The sequence below is a fragment of the Panthera uncia genome, unplaced genomic scaffold (assembly GCF_023721935.1).
Source record: "Panthera uncia isolate 11264 unplaced genomic scaffold, Puncia_PCG_1.0 HiC_scaffold_73, whole genome shotgun sequence".
In the NCBI taxonomy this organism is placed as follows: Eukaryota; Metazoa; Chordata; class Mammalia; order Carnivora; family Felidae; genus Panthera; species Panthera uncia.
In genome coordinates, this window is record NW_026059902.1 from 14050 (window position 1) to 38890 (window position 24841).

At 58.0% G+C, this 24841-nt stretch overlaps 1 protein-coding gene across 2 annotated transcripts; it reads right to left on the reverse strand.

Annotated features, from left to right (window-relative positions):
• Positions 1 to 227: 227 nt before the first annotated feature.
• LOC125918385 (latent-transforming growth factor beta-binding protein 4) lies at positions 228 to 24830 on the reverse strand. 2 transcript variants are annotated; one of them, XM_049624388.1, is made up of 30 exons: positions 24556 to 24830; positions 21050 to 21241; positions 20617 to 20864; positions 20437 to 20539; positions 19966 to 20040; positions 19747 to 19869; positions 19031 to 19195; positions 18272 to 18418; positions 18034 to 18141; positions 17290 to 17421; positions 17080 to 17205; positions 16199 to 16324; positions 15431 to 15673; positions 14826 to 14951; positions 14618 to 14737; positions 13361 to 13489; positions 13028 to 13153; positions 12504 to 12626; positions 12184 to 12315; positions 10063 to 10194; positions 9858 to 9983; positions 7113 to 7259; positions 5526 to 5792; positions 5152 to 5223; positions 4734 to 4862; positions 4387 to 4533; positions 3383 to 3535; positions 2268 to 2648; positions 1708 to 1860; positions 228 to 654 (listed from the first exon to the last, which is right to left on the reverse strand). In XM_049624388.1, exons 1-30 carry the CDS (start codon positions 24794 to 24796, stop codon positions 500 to 502), a joined length of 4647 nt encoding a protein of 1548 aa, XP_049480345.1. In that variant the 5' UTR covers positions 24797 to 24830; the 3' UTR covers positions 228 to 499. The 2 variants fall into 2 exon arrangements, with proteins under 2 accessions (XP_049480345.1, XP_049480346.1); XM_049624389.1 differs by lacking the exon at positions 9858 to 9983.
• Positions 24831 to 24841: the final 11 nt, after the last annotated feature.

Consider the following 24841-nt stretch of genomic DNA (forward strand, 5'->3'; position numbering starts at 1 on the left):
AGACTAGGTCCCCGTGTCATAGAGCATCGGGCAGAGAAAATGAAATAGACAAGCGATAGTAAACAGAGATAAAGAGAAACGGACATAGGAGAAAGACTAAGCGACAGAGGCACGGAAATTAAGAGCCAGACACGGAGTCAAGGATGGGAAGAGGATGTAATTTAGTGGCTCAGAGAACAAACTCTGGAGCCAGACTTTCGGAGACATAGACTGGCAGAGGCAGAAGGTACAAAATAGGTGTTTTTTTAATTGAAACTTTTCATAAAAAGTAGAGGGAACCTGAAGGGCGCCGTGGGCTAGTCCCGGGCCCCCGCAGCGTCGGTAGGAGTTGCTGAGGGTGGCAGGAGCAGCGAAGGGCATCCCTCCTTCCATTGGTTCGTGCGCCCTTCCTCTCCGACCACTCGGGCTCGCCGTGCTCATGCGCGCAAGCGGGCGGGAGAGTGCGCGGCAGGGAGCCGCGTGCGCAGGCGCGGAGCAAACAGCCTGGGACCGCCGGAGCTCAGGCCCGCGGCCGGGAGGGCGCGCAGTGGTGCGGCTGGTGCGTGGGCGCGAACCCTGGGCGGCAGATGCAGCGGAAGGAGCCATCGGTGTTGACGCAGCGTGCGTTGACGCAGAGCGGGGAGGCCGCCTCGGCCTCGTCACACTCGTTGATGTCTGCAGAAGGGGGTACAAGGATCTCTGCTCAGGGCCGGGGACCTTGGAGCCGGCTTATCTGGCCCCTGGGGCAAAGGGGTGCTGAGCCTCCTGCTTGAAGTTGAATCCAATCACTACCACCTGCCGGTTGTGTGAGCATGGGCAAGTGGCTTAACATCTCTGAGACTCAGCTTTGTGTTCTATAAGATGGGTATGGTAGGGCCTATGTCACTAGGATTTTGTTAGGAAAATAATACTGATAATGATATCACAACAATTAATGCTTACTCGATGCCAGGCATTGTTTAAAGCACATTATGTGTGTTTATCCAACTAATAACCCTGAGGTAGGTAGTGATTCTGTTTTCATATGGGCAAACTGAGACGCAGCCTGGGGAAGCTCCTTGCCCAGTATCACACAACAAGCCCACATTCTGCCCAGTTCTCAGAGTGCCCAGTCCCCTGCTATTTTTTGGCTGTGAGTCCTTGGGGGACTCAGTTCTCTTTTCTGAACCTTGGTTTACACACAGGCCTCAGTCTCATTGTATTTCAGTATTAATGATGTTCACAACTCTATGACATGGATTCTACAACTTATGCTCATTTTTCAGATGAGAAAAACTAAAAAAGGGGACGGTGACCTGTCCAGGGTCACACAGCAAGTTGCTGGACTGAGCCTGAGGTCTGTCCGACTCCCCCAGAGTCCTTGATTGTAACCACTTTGCTTTACTACTGCCTGAACTAGGCAAACATGATTCATATAAGACGGGAGCTCTCCAAAGCGGTCAAATTGCCCACGGTAGCACTGAACTCCCTAGCAATCACACCTGCGGGATTCTACAGGATTCTTTAATCCTGCTTCCAGCCCAGCCCCCGGCCCGGAGGTCAAGCTCTGCTCTTCTCGCGGCCTGACCTCGCCTTCTTCAGGCACATCCCATCCCTGCGCGCGATGCACTTCCGGCTTCCCCTGGTCGGTCCAACCCCTTGACGTCCCTTGACACCTCCCGCCCCCCCCAACCTCCGGTCAGGGCTTCCACCCTAGCCCCGCACAGGCTGGCCCTGGCCGCCTCTCACCGACGCAGGTCATGCGGGTCATGTCCAGGCGGTAGCCACTGAAGCAGTCGCAGGTGAAGCCCTCGGGGACGCGCACGCAGCGGCCGTGGGCGCAGCCATCCAAGATCCCGCACTCCTCCGCCTCCAGTCCCTCGTAGGGCCCAGACAGCGCGCCTGCGGAGAATGCGGGGCTCCTTGGTTGGGGGTCTCTGCCTTCTATATCTTAAACCCCCAACGGGGAGGGGGGCGGTGCGCGTCCCTGGCCGGATATCCTCTTCTAAACCGTGAGTCCTGTTCGCGGGCTGTGGGGGGCGCCGTGGGGCCAGGTTTCCCTAGCACTGCTCCCCATCACTTTCCTCCTGTCCTCAGCTCCTCGGTCTGCAGGTATGTTTCTGTCCCTCGTCATCGCTGCTCTCTGACGCTCTCTCCTACTGTATCTGTGTTCTCCCATCTCTCTGAGCCAACCCCCGACCCCAGCTTCTCTTTGTTTCTGGATCTATCTCCCTCCGTCTTCCCTGTTTCCATCTCTCTGCACACCTGACTCTTCGTCTTGGTCTCCATCCCTCGCCCGCAGTGCTCACCAGCATAGCTTCCACCTTCAGGTGACTCCTCAGGCTCTGGGAAGGAGCCACGCGTGTCGCGGGACCGATAGCGCCAGCGGGTTCCCGGGCCGGGTTGTGCCGCAGCCTCAGATTCACCATATGGGCCACCGTCGTCCTCAAAGTCGGGCATGTCATAGGGTGGTGCTCCGTAGGGGGCCTCTCGGCGGGCGAAAGGCCCAGGAGGTGGTGGGTAGGGGTCGTAGGGTAGCACGGGTGGCGGGTACAGCTCGGGCCCGTAGGGAAGGCCCTGGTAGGGTGGACCTAGGTCAGGGCCATATTCGTAAGGGAGTCCAAAGCCACCTGGCCGCGGGGGGCCATATGCAGGGGGGCGCAGCACATTGCACAGGGCCTCAAAGTCATCTGTGAATAGGAGCCAAGCCTCGTGGTTAGCCCTCAGAACCCACCATTCATGTTCCCTGGCTGGAAAGAGGAGCCCAGAGGAGAGGAGAGGAGGAGGGCCTTGGGCTGAGGCATGGGAGGGACTTCAAATGAGGGGGCTGGGATTGCAGGGCCCGATAGGGTTTCTGGAGGCAGGATTAGGGCTGAGGGTTGTGACTGGGATTCCATGGTGCTGGGATCGAGAGTACTAAGTACTGGGGCTAGGAATCAGGGTCCAAGTGCTGGAATAGGGAGGACCCATGGGATATTGGACTAGAGGCCTAGAGAAATTGGAGGGGGGTGTTTTAGGAACCAGAACTGGGGAGTCCCAGGACTGTTACTGGGGGGGCTCAGGGGCCAGGATGCATAGGAGGGGATCTGAGCCATGGGACCTGGAGGTCTGAGGACCAAGGATCAGGGTTTTGGGCCTGGACTGAGTTCCCATGGGCTAAAGATTGGGGGACTCGGGAGTTCCAAGAGCCAAGATTTGGGGGATCTCTGGGGTTGTGGGTTGGGGTCTTAGGCACCTGGAAGTGAGTGTCCAATACATTAAGACTCGGAGGTCTGTGAGCTCTGACCAGGTAGTTTGTGGGCCAGGACGGTGGGTCTGAGCAACTGGTATTTGAGGTCTAAGGGTCCAGGATTTGGTGGGGTGGGGCGTGGGTGTCTCATGGGATGTCTCGGCCTCTGAGTATGACCCAGGCAGGTCGTAGTACCTGAGTCCTGGGCAGGGCAGAGGGCACAGTCCATGCCCCAGGCCTCGCCATAGAGGCAGCAGCACTCTGTGTAGGTGGCCTGGCGGTCCAGCCGAGGGCGACTGCACACGAGGTCAGCCCCCACTTCCTGCCAGCACACTCCCAGATTGTCATCTGAGGGCAGAGACAGCATGCATCAGGGTGGGACAGGCAGGATAGGACCCTCCCAAATTCTTGGCCATCTCCTGTGCTGGAGCAGCCCAGCTACCCAGTGCCTAACACCACACGCTCCTCCTCAGCTGTGATCTGACTCCCAGGCCTCTGAGATAGCTCCAGGGGAGTATGTGCTTGGTCTGGCATGAGGCAGTCACATAAGAGGAGAAAGCAGGGGGTGTGGGGAGGGGGGATGTAGACACAGGAAGTGGAAGGAGAAGAGAGTTTGGGTCATTGGGCAAAAAGAAAGGACCCAAAGAGATAGAGACAAACACATCCAAAGAGTCAGAGAATCCAAGAACAGGAAAGTAAAGATGGAGAGAGAGACGAAAAGGAACAGACCTCTAGAAACAAAGACGGACCCAGAGAGTGGCAGAAATTCAGAGAAAAACCTAAAGACAGAAACCCCAGAGAGGTGGAAGGAGACAGAGACACACAGGGAAATAATAAGAGGAAGCACGGCTTTGGCACTTTGTAAGATCAGGTCCCATAACGGTCCTGAAAATGAAATTCCTCACAACCACCCTGTAAGGTAGTCCACCCAAGGTGCCAGAAGGAAGCTGCGGCCAAGAGGCGATAAGCAACGTGCAGGTACACACGGCCAGCAAGTGCCAGGCTCCTCCGGAACCTTGGCTTTAGAGCAAATCCCGACACCAGCCCAGCCAGCCCAGCGGTGGGTGCAGAGTCAGACACCGAGAGTAAATAGGGCGGGAGGGGGCGTGGCCGAGCACGTGCGCGGGGGCGTGGCCTGGGCGTGGGGCTGAGCCCGGAGAGCGAGGGGCGGGGCGGGCCCGGGGGCGGGGCGGGGCTACCGAGGCTCTGGCTCTCGTTAGAGACGCAGCGGCGCCGGGAGCCGTCCAGCACCAGTGGCGGCTCGCAGGTGCAGTGATAAGAGCCCACGGTGTTGACGCAGCTGCCGCCTTCACACGCCGGCTCCTCGTCTGCGCACTCGTCATTATCTAGGGAGGCATGGAGGGAGTGGTCAGGAAGTAGCCCTCTACCCTTTCCCACTTCCCCAGTGTGTTGACAGCCTGATAGATGGAGTCTAGACTTCGGGAAGGACTTCTGGCGGTGGCGACATTCCAGAGAGGCGCTGGCTTGGTAGAGGGTCGGGAGGGGGTAGGGGTGGAATGGGGGGGGGGGCAGGCGAAGCTCGTACCGACGCACTCCAGTCGCTGGGCATGGTAGTAGTAGCCGTTGCTGCAGTAACATGAGTAGCCTGGGGCCGTGTTCACGCACACGCCGCTCTTGCACACCTGGTCTCGGAAGAGCTGGCACTCGTCCACGTCTGCGGGAAGGAGGGTCAGAGGTGCGCCCCACACCAAGAGAGATGGGGCCGGGGTGTGGGGCGGCTGGATGGGGGGAATGTGTGATTCTGAGGCTTGACCGGGGAAAGAGAGAGACCGAAAGGTGGCGACAGAGACCCAGAGGTAGAGATCGGGAAAGGTGGAGATAGGCGAGGGGGCGGGGTAGAGACAGAGAAAAAGGATGGGAGATAGAGGTGAAGAAAACGGAGAGGGTGAGATGGAGCTGGGCCTGGGGGCTGAGGGTGAGTGGGGCTTGAAGTCTCAGCTTACCCCTCCTGAGGCTCAGGTCTCCACTGGGTGCCAGGTAGCCCCGGCCATGGGGGCACAATGACTGATACTCAGCTGCACAGAGAGACAAAGCTGAGCCCAGACACCCTGGCCCGGGCCCCTGCCCTGCACCCTGGGCTTGCTCCCGCCCATCTATCTCAGGGCTTACTCCTGCCCCCTGCTCACCCAAGTTTTCAGGCCCCGTGCCTGTTTGTGCCCACCTCTCAGCCTCACGCCCGCCTGGCTGGCAGCTTACTCTTGCCCGTACGGTACCAGTGCCCCAGCCCATGTCCAAATGTGTCCTCTGTCCCAGTTGCATGCCTGCCTATTTCTACCCAAACCCTCAGCCCTATGTCCGCCCAGGAGCCCATGCCCACCTGTCTCCGTGCTGGGGCACTGCTGGATGCGGCAGCCGCTGCCCCAGCCCTCACCCACGGTACAGCAGCACTCCTGCCATGTCACATTCCGTGCCAGGATGTTGTCACATGCATCGGGAGCTGCTGTGTCAAAGTAGCATTCGCGGCGCCCGCTGCCCGCGGGGCCCTGCCTAGGTGGGCTGGGCCGGCGGGGTGGGGAAGGCGGAGGTGGCCTGGCAGGCAGACCTGGGCTGGCAGGTGCCTGGGGCTGTGAGCCCGGGAATGTGCCTGGAGAAACAAGGGGCTTTAGCCCAGCCAGCATGGGCTGAGCCTCCCACCCCCATGTTACAGACGAGGAAACTGAGGCCCCCAAACCGAGGCTGAACCAGATGCCACACCTCTCACCATCTGTCCTCATTTCTCCCATTCTCACCTCCTGTCATTTTGGCACCTCACACCCTCCCAGGTGTCTGGCCCATCATCCCAGCTGCAGTTTGGGATGAGGTGGGGGGATTCCTCTGGCCTCCTGGCTACCTTCTGGGTCCTCACATCCAACGTGTCCCCAGCTTGCCTCAGAGTCTTTGTCCCCAAACCTAGGCTTGGACCTGGACACCTCCCTCCCCCCCCCCCCCCCCCAGGCAGCCCACAGCCTCTCCACTTGGCCTCTCGCCTCCTGCCACCACCCTCCCCTCCCCTCTCATGGCCCCTGCCTTGCTCCAGTCTTCTCCTCTCCTGCCCAGGTCCCTGCCCTGGATGCTCCCTAGGCTCCCAGCCCCTAGTGTCACCCCCTCCAGTCCACCTGCACATGGCAGCCAGATTCTGATTATCCCCCTCTCCCACTCAAAACCCTCCCATGGTGCCACAGTGCCCTCAGGAAAGGCCAGCCCCCTGAGAGGGTAAATCAGTGTGGTCTAGCACTGCATCCTTCTGCGGCCTCACTTCTCCCCACCCCTTCCCTTGCTCTGTCCAGCATGCCACCCTGAACTTATTTTTGTTCCTCAAACATGGCAGGTCTTCTCTTGGCTTGCCAGGCCTTTGCCCTTGCTGTGTCCTCTGCCCAGAATGCCCTCCCTCACCCACATCACCTGGCTTATTTCTACTCTTCCTCCTGCTCTCAGTTCAGACCTCCCCTCCTATAGGAAGCTCTCACTTCCCTCTCCAGCTGGGGTAGGCTCCTCCTCTGGATTCCCATAATCCCCCAGCCTTTCCCCATCACAGCCTTGTTCCTTCTGGCCTGAGCTTCCTCCTTCCAGCCCTGATTTCTCTGGTTGTCACTCTCTGGTGATATCTCTGCATTCTCCCACTGAACTGTGAGCTCCTTAAGGAAAGAGTGGTCTCTCCTGGTCACTACCATGTCTCTGGTACCTAGAATAAGGCCTAAACACAGTGGATGCCCTGTGAACATTTGTTGAAAGAAGGAATCTGGTAGAGTCAGGGACAGGGCTGCCCCGGTCCCACCGCCCATGTTAACCCACGTGTTCTGAATTTTTTATTGTTCTTTAAAACAACATTTAACTGATGGCAGCCTGCCCATGACGGGAATGGTTAGACCACATCATTTTTCTGTGAGCCCTGAAGCCATCAGTTAAACAGACATATCAGTCTTACCAGCAGAAGTTCGTGGGGGAACACAACGTCCAGTCATAGGGTCAAACTCCTCAGGGCTGGTGGGACAGACACACAGGAAGGAGCCTTCAACATTCTCGCAGAGGGCAGCTCCACACACACCCTGTAGTGTTTCACATTCATTCACATCTGTGAGCAAGAGACAGAGGGGAAGGAGAGTCAATGGTTGTAGGTATCTGTGATTCCAAAGCTCTAAAAGTCTGAGCTTTCAAATAGAAGGGTATTGGGGCGCCTGGGTGGCTTGGTCGGTTAAGCGTCCGACTTCAGCTCAGGTCACGATCTCACGGTCCGTGAGTTCGAGCCCCGCGTCGGGGTCTGGGCTGATGGCTCAGAGCCTGGAGCCTGCTTCCGATTCTGTGTCTCCCTCTCTCTCTGCCCCTCCCCCGTTCATGCTCTGTCTCTGTCTCAAAAATAAATAAACATTAAAAAAAAAATTCAAATAGAAGGGTATTTTTCATGACCCAGACCCCATCATCCACTTATCTTCCGGTGACAGACCCTGAATTTTCCTTGGGAGCCCTCTGTCCCTCCATTTTCAACTCACGTATTTATGAGTAGGGTTAAATCTACTCTGAGGGGTGGGCACAAGTTCCAGGCTTGGCCAACCAGATTACTGCATTTCTCTGGTTCAGAGAGATAGGCGGTGACTAAACTGGGCCAATCAAAGCTAGTTCTGGGACTTTTGGTAGAACTACCAAGAAAGAGCCTCCCTCTTTAGCCCTAGGGTTGCCAAGCTGAGGATATGAGCCCAGAGATGCCAGGGCCTTCTTTGTCACTCTGAAAAGAGTCTGCCTGAGCAGAAATACAACAGGGGAAAGCAGAGGTGAGAGGGAGAGACAGCTAGCTTTGTTAGAATTCCTGGATCCAACTATGCCCAAAGTTCAAACATATTCCAGGCCTTCACCATTTTAATTTTTTTCAAAGAAACCAAGCTTGTGTGCTTGTCAAATGTAAAGAATATATCATTAAGATTCATGCAGTTCACTGTATATAAATTGAACCTCAGATAAAAAAATATCTGCAGGGGCACCTGGGTGGCTCAGTCCATTAAGTATGTGACTTGAGGGGCACCTGGGTGGCTCAGTCAGTTAAGCGTCTGACTTCAACTTAAGTCATGATCTCACGGTCCGTGAGTTCGAACCCCACAGCAGGCTCTGTGCTGACAGCTCAGAGCCTGGAGCCTGCTTCAGATTCTGTGTCTCCCTCTCTCTCTGCCCCTCTCCCACTCATACTCTGTCTCTCTCAAAAATAAAATTTAAAAAAACATTTAAAAAAATGTTTTAAGTATCTGACTTGAGCTTAGGTCATGATCTCACAGTTCATGAGTTCAAGCCCCACATTGGGCTCTGTGCTGACAGCTCAGAGCCTAGAACCTGCTTTGCATTCTGTGTCTCCTTCTCTCTTTGCCCCTCCCCTGCCTCTCTCTCTCTCTGTCTCTCTCTCTCAAAAATAAACATTAAAAAAAAAATCTGTAAATGCCTACTGAAATCTGGTTAGTGCTATGCATACTGAAGAACTTAGGGAGACGTGCATTGATGGCTACAATTTACCTTTAAACTTATCCCAGAAATAAGATGGATTACAGACAGATAGATGAGGAAATAAGGATAATAAAATAATGATATGGAATATATGTGGTGTGCAGAAATTCATTCTACAGGTCTTTCAATTTTCTGCATGGTTAGAAATTTTCCTCAGGGGCACCTGGGGGGCTCAGTTGGTTGGGTGTCTGACTTCAGCTCAGGTCATGATCTCACAGTTCGTGAGTTCAAGCCCCACGTCAGGCTCTGTGCTGACAGCTTGGAGCCTGGAGCCTGCTTTGGATTCTCTGTCTCCCTCTTCTCTGCCCCTCCCCTACTTGTGTGTGTTCTCTCTTTTTCTCAAAAATAAACAAACATTAAAAAAATTTGGGGGGTGCCTGGGTGGATCAGTCCGTTAAGCGTCTGACTTCGGCTCAGGTCATGATCTCATGGTTTGTGAGTTCGAGCCCCACGTCAGGCTCTGTGCAGACAGCTCAGAGCCTGGAGCCTGTTTCAGATTCTGTCTCCCTCTCTCTCTCCTCCTCCCCCACTCATACTCTGTCTCTCTCTCAAAAATAAATAGCCATTTAAAAAAAATTTTTTAGGGGCGCCTGGGTGGCGCAGTCGGTTAAGCGTCCGACTTCAGCCAGGTCACTATCTCGTGGTCTGTGAGTTCGAGCCCCGCGTCAGGCTCTGGGCTGATGGCTCGGAGCCTGGAGCCTGTTTCCGATTCTGTGTCTCCCTCTCTCTCTGCCCCTCCCCCGTTCATGCTCTGTCTCTCTCTGTCCCCAAAATAAAAAAAAAAAAAAAAAAAAAGTTGAAAAAAAAATTTTTTTAATGTTAAAAAAAAAAGAAAATTTCCTCACAAAATGTTGGGAAAAAAGAAAATATTTCTGTGTACTTAAGATTAGTGTCCATTAAAAAGAAAGATTAGTGTGCATTTTACAGACTTTATGCACATATTTTTTTAAGCCTTCCCAAAACAAGATCTGAACGAATAGGGTTTCTGTTGCTTGCAACCAGAAGAGTCCTGACTGACAAGGGAAATGCTGTATATTCCAGAGTCTAAATTCTACAACCTGAATGTGTCAGTTCATATCTGTTCACACACCAAGTGTGAACTCACATTTGTTCAGGTCTACAGAGAGGAGCAGGGCCTGACCCACCTCTTCCCCACCCTCTGCCCCCCCCCCCCCGAGCCCCGTACCCACGCAGTGACGCCCGTCCCTGGCCCCCTCGTATCCCTGGTCACAGAGGCACTGGAAAGAGCCTGGCAGGTTCTGGCACACGGCGTGGGCCCCGCAGAAGGACCGATTCCGGCATTCGTCCACATCTGCAACCACCAGACAGTCAGGCCATTGCTGGACTTTCCATGCCCTCCACATCTCACCCAGTGCCTGATGGACACCCACCCTGGCATCCGCCCCCTGGCGTGGGCTGATAGCCAGGGTCACAGGCTGGTGTGCAGCGGTAGGAGCCGGGGGTGTTCTCACAGCGCTGGGCTCCGCAAATCGCTGAGCCATATTCTTGGCATTCATCCACGTCTGGAAAAGAGTAGGGTGGGGGGGGGGGAGGGGAGTCACAGGCCTGGATTCACAAGTTCCTGGTGCCGCTTCCGGTTCCCATGATTGAGAAGTCCCTATAAATCCGGTGTTCTAGGAGTCTGAGCTTCTGAAGTGTTGAGACTCTTTTAAGGTCTCATCGCCATTTCTCACGTAATCCAAACGTGGGCCCACCTCAGGGCCTTTGCACTTGCTGTTTCCTCTGTCAGGAACACTCTTCCCTCAGCTATCTGCATGGCTCCCTCTTTAACTTCACTCAAGTGTCTAGGTCAAGCTCTCCTAGTACCCCTTCCCCCCCACCCTATCATCTGTGTCCACTTATCATGTTTTATTTTCCTTTTTTTTTTTTTTTTTTAAAGTAGGCTTCATACCCAGCGTGGAGCCCAACATGGGGCTTGAACTCACGAGCCTGAGATCAAGACCTGAGCTGAGATCAAGAGTTAGCTGCTTAGGGGTGCCTGGGTGGCTCAGTCGGTTAAGTGTCCGACTTCGGCTCAGGTCATGATCTCACAGTTTGTGAGTTCGAGCCCCACATCAGGCTCTGTGCTGACAGCTCGGAGCCTGGAGCCTGCTTCAAATTCTGTGTCTCCCTCTCTCTCTGCCCCTTCCCTGCTCATGCTCTGTCTCTCAAAATGAATAAATGTAATAAATAAAATAGCTGCTTAACCAGCTGAGCCACCCAGGCACCTATTTCCCTTCTTAAAGTTGACATTATATTAATATGTCAAAAATATCCATGTATTTTTTAATATGCCAACTGTCACCTCCCTAGACTATAACCTCCATAATGCAGGGACTTGTATCTGTCTTGTTCCCCCTGTAACCCCAGGGTATGGAACCGTGCCTGACACACAGTGTGTGCCCCCAAACTGTTTGCTGAATGAAGCTTGAATTTATTGACATACTTTCTGTCTGTCTCTCCCTCCCCCCACTCCCACCCCCCCACCGTCAGCTCCGTGAGGGCATCGATTTTGTCTGGCTCATTGCCACTGTCTGGCACACAGTAGGTGCTTAATGAATTCCTGCAGAATGAATGAACGAAGTCCCCTGAAACTAGGCTTCCACGGATCAGAGGTCTGGCAGCCAGAGAGCCAAAGATAGCCCACAGTCATTTCATCTGCTCCCCAAAATGTTGACCCACACACTATGCAAAAACAAATCCTTCCATTAGCCCCAGCCTCCTGTCTCATCAGTACCCTGCTGGAGCCTGGTGGGGAAACAGGGCAGGGGGGTCGGGAAGGGAGGGAGGAGGGTGTGGGGGAAGGCATAAGGAACGAGAAGGGCAGGCAAGGGCTGGGACTGGAAGGGGCTGGGACTGGAAGGGGTGGGCCTACACGTTTGGGGCGGGGCTGGGGCGCTGGAGAAGTCTGAAGAATGGGGAAAGCACAGAATCGGGAGAGACTTGGAATAGAACTTGGGAGGTGGGGTTTAAACGGGCAAGGCCCAGCATGGTGGAACCTGGGGAATTTTGAACTGGGAAAGGATGGGCCCAGGACAGCCCCGGGCTGGGCCCCTCTCGGTGACCGGAGGGCAGCTGGAAGTAGAGGGAGTGGTGGAAGGTGAAAGAAGGCAGGTTTCAAGGGACCCAGAGAGAAAGAAACCCACTGGAAGCTGTGGAGGCGCTAACAGTTCTTCCTGGAGGAGATGTCTTGCTGGGGTCTAGCCTAAAATGTGCACTGAGCTAGAGGAGCAGAGAGGGCTGCTTCTGGAAGTGAGGCTTGGCCTGGTATCTGGTAGGAGTGTCTCCCCCCCCCCCCCCCCCATCTTCCCACCTCACCTCCAGGGGAAAATGCAAGGGCACCCTGGTGGCTTATTTCCACCACAGAGATGGGGACACAGTTAAGTGCATTGGTTGACGGCTCCTTCCCTCCCCTCAAGTCCGGAAGGCAGGGTGCTCCTCCTCCGTCCCCAAGGGAGCTCATTCCAGCAACTAGTTCTAGAGACAGGAGCGGAGAAGGAGAGTAGTCTCACCGTCACAGGTGCCCTCAGGTCCCGCGTGGTAGCCAGGGTCGCAGTCTCGGACACAGCGGTAGGAGCCAGGGGAATTCTCACAACGCTGGGACCCGCACAGGGCCGGGCCCCGCTCTCGACATTCGTCTATGTCTGAGAAAGGAGGCAGAGCAGTCAGATGCGGGAAACGGGAGGCTGGGAGGCAAATAAGAACAGGTGGGGGAGTTAAGGAAGGGGGAGGAGAGTCAGAAGCGGGGAAGGGAGGAAGCAGCGGAGTGGAGGCAAATGGCAGAGCAGGAGAGGCAGAGGGGCAGGGATCAGGCCGGGCAGGCGCCTCTCACCCAGGCAGGAGGCGAGGTCTGGGCCGGCGCGATGTCCGGGAGGACACACGCACTCGAAGGAGCCGTCGGTGTTGGTACAGATGCCGCTCTGGCAGAGGTCCTCCTCGCTGCACTCGTCCACGTCTGCGGGACAGTGTCCGAAACCGCGGACCACCTCCTCGGCTTACCCTTCTCGGGCAAGCCCCGCCACCGCCTTTGCCCCGCCTCTCTGGCTGAGGTCTCCCCTTCTTCCCACCCCCCTCCGCCCCCAGCCTGCCTTAGGCTCCTCCTTTCCCTGAAAGCCCCACCCCTCCGACGCGTTCAGGCCCCGTCCTTTCCAATCACGGAGCAGCTCATCCCGACTCCGCCTTTCCCCCTCCAAACCCCTCCCCTCCCTGGCCGACGCCAAGAGGCTCCACAAGCCCCGCTTTGACGCTTTGAGACCTCAGTCCAAAACGTCAGGCGCCGCCTCCGCCCTCTCCCCGTCCCGGTTTTCTGGGTGAAAGCCCACCCTTTCCCGATCCAGGCCCAGCCTGGGTACGGACCGAGGCAAGAGGCTCCGCGGGGTCCGGGCCGGTAGCCGGGGGCACAAGTGCAGGCAAAGGAGCCGTCGGTGTTGAGGCACTCGCCGTGGGGAAAACAAAAGTCTCCCTCTAAGCACTCGTTCACATCTAGGGTATGGGAGAAATAGGGCTGCGGGGTCCTGGCCCAAGAAGCATCAACTCCGCCCCTAAGCCACACCCCAGAGGGCGGGTTTCTAAGCCCCACCCACATCCTTTGAGTCCAGCTTCTACCTCCCCATCAGGCTTTGTCCAGGAGCCCGGACCCCACCCCCAGGTTCTCCGGTCCTCTCGCCGCCCTCTCCCCACCCAGCCCACCTGCGCAGGGCCCAGGCCGACCCGACGGCGCCCGGTAGCCCGGCGCGCAGCTGCAGCGGAAGGAGCCATCGGTGTTAGTGCAGTGGCCATGGGGGCCGCAGGAGGCACCCGAACTGCACTCGTCCACATCTGTGGGAACAGGGGTTTCAGAAAGGGTCTGGTTTGGGGCGCCTGGGTGGTTCAGTCGGTTAAGCATCCGACTTCAGTTCAGGTCATGATCTCACAGTCCGTGAGTTCAAGCCCCTCGTAGGGCTCTGTGCTGACAGCTCAGAGCCTGGAGCCTGCTTCAGATTCTGTGTCTCCCTCTCTCTCTCTCTGCCCCTCCCCTGCTCATGCTCTGTCTCTCACTGTCTCAAAAAAAAAAGGGGGGGGGAGGGTCTGGTTTAGGGACACTGGATGGATCCTCTTGTGGCAGAGGTCTCTAGAGAAGTTGGTGGGTAGTGTCTTGAGTTGGATATGAGCTGAAAGATCCATAGCAGGAGCAGGTTGGAGAGACCAAGATTCCCTGATTCTGACGACCACAATTGGGGGTCTTGTAGGTCGGGTTTTCTGGCAATTCCCTGTGCCAGGATCCTGGAGTCAGTGAAGGGACTCTGGACGAGGACTGGGGTCAGAAATTAATTAGGGTAAGAGGTCAGGTATTATAAACCAAGATGATGGGATGGCATTCTGTTAAATCAGGGGTTAGAGTCAGTGACTGGAATCTGAGACCAATTCAGGTCAGGGGTAACAGTCAGAGTCCAGAATTCTGCCTCTAGTCAGGGGTCAGGGTCAGGGATCATGAACCCAATACACCAGGAAGGTATTCTGAGAATGGGCAGGGTCAATGAAAGAGACAAGATCAAAGGTCACAGAGAGTCAAGGGTTATGGTCAGGAGTTATGGTTAGGTCAAATGTCATGGTCAAGTTTAGGAGTCACAGGTCACATTCAGGGTCAAGGGACAGTCAGGATCAGAAGGGTTACAATTGCTATCAGGGTTGTAGGGAGAGTTTATCAGTAGGGGTAATGGTTAGGTTCAAATGTCACAGACAAGTTGAGGGTTCATGGGCCACAGAATCAGAAGTCACATTCAGAGTCAAGAGTGGTGGTCCAGGCCAGGACTCGCAATACGGGTCAGAGGCCCATAATCTAGGTCAAGAGTCACAATCAGACTCTGAGGATCAGAGTCCAGAGGATTGAGGTCCAGGTCAGGAGATAATGGGCCAGGTCAGGGGTCACAGTGCAGGTCTAAGGTCATAGCCAGGGCTTGGTCTCACCAGTGCATCGGCCATGGTGTAGGTGGTGGCCAGCAGGACAGGCTCTGCACTGGAAGGAGCCAGGTGAGTTCACACACTCCTGTCCAGGACATGCCAGATGATTCTCACACTCATCCACATCTGGGGGGCAGGGGAGAAGGTGGCCTTGAAGGAGCAGCCCAAAGCCCCCCTCCCCCATCCACATGCCTCCCTCCCTCCCCGGCCTCACCCTCGCACTCAGAGCCGGCAGCGTTGGGTTGGAAGCCAGTGGGACAGACACACTGGAAGCCACCTTCTGTGTTCTCACACCGGCCATAGGCACAGGGCGGGGGGCTACGGGCACACTCGTCCACATCTGGGGCAGAGGGAACCAGTGGGGCTGAGAAAGGGGCCTGGACCCAAACATCTCCATTGCCATCACCACCTACCCCAACATTGCAGTCTGGAGGCAGTCTCTTGGACTTTGCCCAGGCTCATCCCATCTCCCAGGAGGACAGATTCCTTCCCTGTTTCCCCATTCATGGTCTCTCCAGCTGCCAGGGTGAAGCTAGGGCACCACCTCCTGCATGTTGCCCTCCCCATGTCAGTTGTCCCCTCCCTAGGGTTCCCACAAGCACAAAAGTATCATTCCAAAAGGGAGGCGGAAGGGAGAGCACCCTCATATTTGCAGAAAGGGGAGAAGACTTGAATCAGACCCTCCCCACCCTCTCAGTACTCCTCTGCCCCTGTCCTCCATCACCAAGCCCCATTAGTCTGCCTCTCTGACCCCAACCATGTCTCTTTCCAGTCCCCACAGCAAATGGGGTGGAGTGGGCTTGCATTCGGCACCCTCACCTTGGCACGGGGCCCCCGGTCCTTGGGAGCGGAAGCCAGCAGGGCAGGCACAGTGGAAGGAGCCAGCCGTGTTGTCACAGCGGCCTGGCCCGCAGGGCGGTGGCTCTTGGGCACACTCATCCACATCTTCTTCACACGCCGAGCCCCGGAAGCCAGCCGGGCAAACACAGCGGAAAGAGCCGGACAGGTTCTCACAGACCCCTCTGCCACAAAGGCCTGGGCTCTGCGTGCACTCGTCCACATCTGCCCGGGGCAAGGGGCCCAGAGTCACACCTTTATGTCCCCCACCCCGTGCTCCCCTCTGCCTCCCTGACCTCCATCAGTCTGCCTCCTTGTCTGTCTCGTTCTGCCCCCCCCCATTCCCCATTATTCAAATTCTTCACCCCACATCCCTCTACCTGTTCAATCCCCAAGCTTCCTGTCCGCCTCCTAGAACTCTAGTCAGCATCAGTCGGCTTCTTTCTGTCCTGTTCTCCATAACTCTACCCCCTTCCCCCAGAACTGACATCTCTCTCCATCCTCCAGCCTCTCCATCCTCAATGACTCAGCTTTTTTGTTTTCGATCACTTGGCCTCTCCGTCCCCGTGTCACTGTGTCTCTACAGCCATCAGGCTACGTGTCTGGTTCTCAGAACTTGCCCCCCCCCCCCGCCCCGTCTCGCAGCAATCAGCCTCCCCCTGCCTCTTGCTCAGTTTCTCCATCCCTCATCACTGCCACTCTACCCTTCCCCGCACATCCCCTTCCCCTCTGTCCCTGTCAGTTCCTCACCCTGGCAGCCGGCTCCGTGGGGAGCAGCCTGGTACCCAGCGGGGCACACGCACAAGAAGCTGCCTGGAGTGTTCTCGCAGCGCCCGCGGTCACACGGCGGCGGCACGCGGTGGCACTCGTCCACGTCTGTAGTCACAAACCCGGAGGTTCAGACTGGGGCAGACACTCCCCCTCACGCCCCCCCACGCCCGCCCTCCGAGGGCTCTGGGAGGATGGAAGGAGGGGAGGGCAGGGGCGGAGCCAGACTTGGGCCTGGGCCCAACTGGGGAGCGAGCCAGGGACAGTAAGGAGAGCAAGGAATGGGTAGGATTGAGGCGTAGGCGGACGCGGGGCGGGGCAGGTGAGAAGGCAGGGCAAGATGAGGACTGGGGAGCCGGGCAGGGCAGAGGCGGAGAGGGGAACTGTGGGGGGGGGGGCGGGCAATTTGGGAAAGGCAGGATCTAGGCAGGGCAATGGAGGGAAGGGCGGCTATGGGGACCGAACCAAGGGAGGGCAGAAGCGAGGCAAGGGGCGTTTAGAGTACCGGGCCCAGATGCGGCAGGTTAGGAATCAGGAGTCAGGTGCTAGGTTGCCGCGGTTGCAGAACAGGGGCGGGGCCTGAGGGAGGGCGGGAGCTAGTTGGGAATATGGTGGGGGCGGGGCCAAGGGAGGAGCGCAGCGGGACTGGGTTGGGGAGAGAAGTCGGCTAGTTGTACAGCAGGGACCCGCCCCGTCGGGAAAAGCCGGCTGGGCGGGGAAGAAGCCGTGGCGGGGCCGAAGGGAGAGCTGGAGCGGGTCTGGGGGCGGGACCGGGAGCGTGGGGAAGCGTGGGAGGGCGGGAACTGCTGGAGGGAGACCCGGGCAGGGGTGGAGCCTGGAGCTGGGCGGGGCGGATTTCTCACCCAAGCACTCCGTAGCCCGCGGGCCGGCTCTGAAGCCCGGGCCGCACACGCAATGGAAGCTGCCTGGCGTGTTTTCACAGCGCCCGGGGGCACAGGGCGGGGGCACGCGGCGGCATTCGTCCACGTCTGAGGGCCAGGAAGGGGCTGGTCAGGAGGAGGTTGGCAGAGATTCCCCGCCCCGCCTCCGTCCACCCTCTCTGTCGGGCTCACCGACGCAGTGTGTGCCCTGCGGGCTGAGCCGGAAACCCGAATCGCACGCGCAGGTGTAGCCACTGGGCCGGGGGATGCAGCGTCCTGGGCCGCAGACCTGGGGATTGCGCTGACACACGCCCGCAGAGGGACCTGGGGAGTCCAGTCAGCCAGGGTTCCCCCATCTCTGAATCCTCTGTCCCTTTCACCCCCGTACAATTCCTTCAGACGCTCTGCCTAAGACACCCTCATGTCTGTCCCTCCCCACCCCTCTTCCACCTCTGATCCTCCGCTCCTTTATTATGGGACTTCTCATGAGATCCTCTGCCTGAATTCCCCTTATTCCCACCCCCAAAGTCTCCATTTCTGAATATTTGCTTTCCGGTCCTCTGACCGAGATACGTTCTTAGTGCCCTCTGTGTGAAAAACAATTGTCCAACATTAACTCAGCACTTACTATGTGGCAGACTCTTCAGGGATAGTTCAGTGAATCCTCACAATGATCCTCATTTTACAGATAAGGACACTGAGGCTCAGAGAGGTTAAATGACTTGTGCGATCAAGTGAGAACTTGAACCCAGGGCTGTCTGACACCAGCTCCTAATGTTACCCAACACTCAGCTCTCCAAATCTTTCTCTCTTCCCACGCATTCCTTAAGTCCTCTGGCTGTAACATCCCTAACCTGGAATCTTCACCTTAGAGCTCCCCGCTAGAACCCCCACCTGTGATACCCCCATTGATGCCCTCGATCCCCTCCACTGCACCTGATTCGGGGATCTCAGGACCAGACCAGGCAGGAATGCTGGGCAGGGGAAGCTCAGGGCCCGGCCTTGGCTCAAGTCGGGGTTCTGGACGGTGTGTGGGCAGAAAGCCTGGTTTAAAACAAAAAACAAAAAACAAAGGAATATCAATGAATGGAGAGCTGGATTTGGGTGTCCCCCTCCTTATGAGGCTAGGGCAGCCCCTCAGAGATGACACCTCTTCCTCTAGAGGCCAGCTCACCTGTGGGTGGCCGAACGGTGGAGGGTGGAGCCCGGTGGCTGAGGGACACTCGGGGTGGCTCCTGGCCCAGGGGTCTGGTGTTGTAGCGGAGGTCAGAGGCCGAGTAGTGGTAGCCAGGGCCAGCCGGACAGATCTCCCGAAAACCCTCTAGGAACAAGAAAGGGAGGGAGAGGGGCAGAGAGAGGGCATGAAAGCAGGAAGGAATGAGACAGAAGAGGAATCTAGAATCTGGCCTTGACTGGGGGCAAGGTTTGGCCTGGGTGTGTGTCAGGGGTTTGGGTTGGATGTTGGTTTGGGGTGGTACACTGGCCAAAGAATGGGACGTCCCTGAGGGTATGAGTGGGACCAAGGATGTTTTTCCCTATTTGGGAGAGTGACAGGGACAGGGGTTGAGGGTGGGATCTGCTTTGGTTTGTTGAAGGGTCTGGTTTTTAGGTAGAAGCTACACTGCCAGGGGACCGTCTCTGGGAAGGGCATATCTGGGGTGGGGACGGAGCTTAGACTGAAGGCAGGATCTCTAGAACTCCAGACTTGGCCAACGCTTGGGGACAGGGTTGGGCAGGCAGCATATCTCAAGGGCTAGGGGTAGTCAAGGCTGGGGTTGATGCGAAGGGGTTTGTCTCAGGGGTGGGTGGGGGTGGCCAAAGGTGAGGTGGAACCCCGGTGGAGTCCACTCTGGGGATCTGAGGGCCTGGGGCACCTAGGGTGGGCACCGCGTTTAGTCAAGTCTAGAAATAGGCCGGGCAGGAGGCTGCTCACCTGAGCCAAACGGTGGGCAGAGCTGGCAGCCTCGACCCCAGGCTTTGCCCACGCGGCTGCAGCAGCAGATCTGCTTGGTGATATTGCGCAGAATGGGCAGGGAGCAGCCACCGTCGCGGAGGACGCGGAAGCAGGGCCCTTTGGCCTCTGAGATCACGTGCTGGGCTGGGGGTGGGGGAGGAAATTCTTCAGGGCGGGCTTTCTAGGGAACGGTGGGGGCGAAGGGATCTAGGAGACAGGAGGATGGTCCCCGGGAGGGGTTGGTGGGTGTAAAGGCCATTCAGAAGAGGTCTGTAAAGGCCATTCAGGAGAGGTGAGGGGTCTGGAGGTGTGAGAAAGGTTTAGGGCCTGAGGGGGCAATGGGAGAATCTGACAAGGATCTCAAGGTCTGCAGAAGGTCTGGTGGTCGAGGGAGAGGAAGGGATTTGGGGGCCTGAGAAAAGCTAAAGGAAGTCTGAAGATCGGAAGGGATATGGATCTAAAAGTTTGAGGGGTTCTTAGAGGGGCTGAAGAAGGTCCAGGGAGTCTGAGAGTATGTAAGAATCCGAGACGTTCTGGGGGGGGGGGTGTCTAATAAGAGTGACTGGGGGGACCCGGGAGTCTGGGAGGATCGTGGGAGTCTAAGGGAATTAAAGACCCCGGGGTGCTCTGGTATGGGGTCTGAGGGCCTGGCGGACAGGCGGGCAATCCAGCCTCAACCCTCTCCCGTGGCTCACAGATGCAGCTGCTGCGGGACGAGTCGTGCAGGAAGCCGTCCGGACACACGCACGTGTACCCACCGTGCGTGTTTGCACACTCCCCGTGCTGGCAGCGCCCGGCGGTCGCGCACTCATCCACATCTAGGAGGAATGCCGTGGGCTCAGGGGCATCAGGGATGAGCTCCCTGCCAGCCCGGCTCGTAGAGCCAAGCCCTTCCCACTCCTGCCCCCGCTCACCTTGGCAGGACCCATTAACCCTTTCAAAGCCGGTTGGACACGGTCCATCTGGGATGCCCACTCGGTCGGAAATGCCTGTGGAGAGAAGAGAGGGGTGGGCCAGGGGCGGGCGGAGCCAAAATAGATGGGCGGGGACAAAAGAGGGATGGGAGAGATTAAAAGATGAGTGTGGCTTGAGTGCAAGGTGAGCCTGAGATAAGCGGTCTGGCAGAAGGCAACGTGGGAGGTTCCAGAAATTTATGAGTGGGGCCATGGTATAAATGTGGGGTGAGAACAGAGTAAACAAAGTCAGAAAGTGGAGTGGGCGGTACCAGAGCGGTATGGATAAATCTAGACTGGAAATGATCCCCACAACAGGGTACGTGTGGTTAGAATTTGTGAACAGGGTTTGTCTATGGGCAGGGTACCAGGAGTCACGGGGTTATCACCTCTCCCCAGCTCCAAGCACCTCAGGGACGCCCTGGGACTTACCCAGGTGCTCCGAGCATGCCTGACAGTCGTGAACGCCCCAGGCCAAGCCGGCCCCTCTGCAGCACACCTCCTGCGTCCGGAGCCCGGGCAGCGGGGACACACACTGTGGGAAAAGTGTTGGGTGAGCGCGCCCCCGCGTGGTGGCACGCTCCGGGCCCCTCCCCACCCGCCTCTGCTCACTTCGCCTCCGCGCAGCTCTCGAAAGCAGTAACCGAAGCCCGAGGCATCCGAATAGCTGTCCTCGCGCGGCGCACTCTGTGCCAGCACCGTGTAGGGCGCCGCCGCCTCCGCCCGCGCCGCCGCCTCCGCCCGTGCCACTGCCTCGGCGTCCGCCTCCTCCCAAGAGCCGGACACACGCTCCACCTGGTGCACCACCACGGACGCCTCCTGCGGGTGCTCCACGTGGACGCTCACCATGGACGCCACGCCTGGAGGGAGGCACGGCGGGGCAAAGGGGTGTCTACACCCCAGTTCTTACGGACTGGGACTAGGAATGGGCGGAAGGGCGCACTGGAGAAGGGTACTTAGGGGAAGGCAGGAAAGATGGGGGTCAGAGAAACTGCGAGGTAGTGGACAGAGGGATCAGAGGGGACCCTGGCCGCGCCCTCCTCACCGTGCTCGTCGTCGCGGTGGTTGGCCAGTGGCATGGTGTACACCGAGCGGGTGAGACCTGGCATGGCTGGGGCCGGTGGCCGGGCGCCTGAGGAATGCAGCTGGCAGAATTTGCCAGCGAAGTCCGGGGGACAGAGGCAGCGGTCAGGCTTCACGCACACACCGCCGTTGTGACAGATCAAGGGACACAGGACTGGGGGGGGAGGGGGAGGAGAGAGGCTAACTCAGTCCCTAACGTTGTCACCTAGTGGTTGTAAGCCGCTCCGCCTTGAGCTGTCCTGTGTCACCCCCACCCACCCAGACCACCTGCATTGGCTGGGTCCGGTCTTACAGCCCTCTGGTATAGCTCCTCCCACTGGGTTAGTTCACCACGCCCTCCCGCTCTTCACTTTCAGGTCACTCCGCCCTTCCTCTCGAGTCCCACTTTGAGGTCTAGTCCACCGCGTTCCAGCCCCACCCAGGCAGCGCTGTCCCCGCCCATTGGCTCAGCCGCGACCACTCAAGTTCTTTCCTTAGCACTTAGCCCCGCCCATCTTTTCAACAGGCTGGATTCTTTGCTGTTCTAGCTACGCAGACCCGGCGCTGGTCTCTTCCATTGCCTAAATCAACGTTTTGGCCACCCCCTAACACCACTCCCCTTTCCCAACTCTGTCTCTTTAGCATTCTAGGCACGCGCACATTCCGTCTGGCCAGGTCCACGACACTCAATCTCCGCCCACTGGCTATGCCTCGCCTTCTAAGAGCCTCGCCCACATTACCTTCTACCCCCGGGATTCTAAAGCTCGCCTATCTAGGTGTTTAACCTGCTGCCTTTAGCCCCGCCCACCTTCCTTTCCTCACGCGGATTTCCCCGGGCTCTCGGGCTCACGCTCCTCCCGCCCCACCTCCTCGGCTATCTGGGCGTCCTAGCCCCACCCACCGCGCTTTGTCTCCGCCCACCTCCCCTCCCGCTCCCGCTCCAGAGTTCTAGCTCTGCCTTCCCGCCTCCTGTAGCCCGGGGGCGGGGCCGCGACGGGAACGCGCCTCCTCTCCCCTCTGCGCGCCCTCGCTGGGCCCCAGGCCACCTCTGGGCGGGGCTCTGCCAGCTGTGCGGCGGGGTAAACAAAGAGAGGGGTGCGGCGGGGGTAGGGCGGCGGCTCCGCATTCCGGACCCTTGGGGAGCCCCGAGCCCGCTGAGCCAAAGAAGGCCGGACGTATCCGGCGAGGGCACCCCCTCCCTTTCTCCCCCGGGGCTGCAGAGAACAGCTGGAGACAGCTGTGCGGAGGGGAGGACGGGGGCAGGCGGCTGGGGCCGTCCAGGAAGGCGTGTGTGGGATTCTGAGCCACACACTGGAGACAGGGAAAGCGTAGAGGGAGCCCCTTCAATTTAGAAGGGTAAAGAGACTGGACTCCTGGAAGGAGATCACATAGAGTGCAGTACTCTGGGATTCAAAGATGGCTTAAGGTTTCTAGAATGGAAAGAGAGCCTAGCTCAGAAGAAACCGAAGCTCCCTTTCAACAGAAGAAGTCCGTTAAATCCTTTGGGGAAGTTGCCCAGAAGACAGGACTCTAGTGCCTTCTAGGGGACAGCTAGTTTGAGGGTGCTGAGAAAAGGATTTACATGGAGAAATGGGATTCCCTGGGAGTCCCCAGCACACAAGAGCCTCAATTGTCTGAGAAGATTCTAAGATACTGTGGATCTCACATCCCCTCTCAACTAAGGGAATTAGGTGCCCAAGTCTTTGGATGAATGGCTGCCTAGGGGGGCGGTCACAGTGTCTGTGGAGAGTCTTCTTGTGAGAATCAGCTGAGCAAGACCCTCTGGGGTTCTCTGAAGATAGATGGATCAGAAGTTCCTGGGGAGGGTGGTCAGCTGGAAAAGCGAGGCTTGGAAAGACAGGAATCGGGAATCCGATGGCACTTAGTTGTAAATATAAGAGAATGGAAGTCTTTTGTGGAAAGAGAATTCAGCTGGGGAGTGGAGTTATCACTACATAGGGCCTGTAGTCTAGGGTTTCTGTGGGAAGCAGGGAGGAGTAGCTGAGGGACAATACTACAGGGTTGTCTGGTGAGGGGCACAGTTTGGGGGATTACATCAGAAGAATGGGAGGGAACTTTACTGGAGGGGCTGGTCTCTGGAGTCTGTTGATAGGGGTGGGGAGGAGGCTTAGGGTCTGAAGGCTGAGACTCTGGGCTCCCCTAGTTAGGAGAGTCAGGCCAGGCAGGACTCCAGAGTGTCCTAATAAGGGTCCTTAATTGAGTAGCCGGAGAGGCTTAACTAGGAATCAAGATTCCAAAATAGCAAGGGTCTCTGCTGGCAGGCATGGTAATCCAGCTAGGTCTCAGGGCATTTCCCAGCCTCCTCGGGCATTTCTCCGCCTTCTCTTGGTCTGAATGCTGGCCCCCCACCCAGCTCCCTTGGGGCTCCCACACCCAGGACGTGTTGCTACATGGGCACGGCCAACTCCATGGCCCACGCCTCTGGAGGAATAAGGAGCTGAGGACACTGGGGTCCTGCCGAGGTCAGCCCCCCTTCACATGCCACTCTTGTGCCTCCAGGGGCTTGGCACCCGCCTGGGCACGGCGCCTGGCACGGGCGCGTTGGGGCTGGGCCGGGAGGGAGTGTAGGCAGGAGGGAGGAAGGGGAGGAGGGAGGGAGTGGCAGCGGGCGGGGGCTCAGGCGGGAGATGAGCTCACGCCGGCCAGGGCTGGATTGGCTAGGGGCCAGGCTGGGCGAGTTCTCAGAGCCAGGGGCCCCCACTCCCCACTCCAGAGGGCCTCTGGGGTTGGGGGCAGGTAGGCCGCGACCCGAGAGCCCGCCCATCCCTGCACCCTGGGGCCAACAGGTGACCCACCCTCCCCACCTCACCTGAACCCGGCGGGGGGCTCCCTATCTGTAGGGGTGCCTGGTGCGCACCCTCCTGTCCCCTCTGCCCCCAGGGGGCGCCCCTTCCCCTAGGCCTCCTATCTGGGTTTCTCTCCCACGTGCGACCCTTGCAACTCAGAGTCCCGCAGAGACCCTCCTTCTAGGGACCCTGTCCCCCTCAGCTCCTCTGCCGATCAACTTTCCTCACCCCAACCCCCCTCCTCACAGGCATTTGCATCCTTTCCTAACCCCTCCCAACCAAAGATAAAGAAACTGGGACACCCCTCGGGGCTCTGAAACTCTCCCTTAGTCTCCAAGGACTCCTTACAATCTCAGCATTGGGGCCCCCTTCCCCAAAGCTCCCAGGCTCCTCAATTCTGGTAGCCCCCACTTTGACTCAAAGGCATGAAAGCCTGCCCCAGTCCCCTCACGTGGGACGCCACAGGTCCCTGCGAACCCTCATTGCTTGCAAAATCGGGACCCTCAGGACTCAACCCCAAAAGCCAGGAATTTAAGTCTCCCTTCCTTAATACCCCAGGGATTCCCCAACACTACCGTACACAGAATCTGGGCTCCCTCTCCTGGGGGAACTGTCTCTCCCGTCCCCGGGGATCCTCCTCCCCCTGGGAGCCCCTCCCTCGGGACCACCACCCCGCACTCACAGGCGCGGAAGCCGGGTCCCCCCGGGGCCGCCCCGCCGGGCGCGCCGCTGTCCACGCTGGTGGTGTTGCGGGGCGCGCAGGTCGGGGTACAGCGGGAGCCGGTGGGCCCATGGACGCAGCGCAGGCCGCACACGGCGGGGGTGAAGCGCACGCGGAGGCGCTCTCGGGGCCGGCCCGGCACGGGCTGCGGCCCGAGCAGCGCCAGCAGCACCAATAGCGACACCCGCGCGCCGCCCGCCATGGCTGCAGCGCCGCGCTCCGCCGCGCCGCCGCCCCAGCCCGCCCG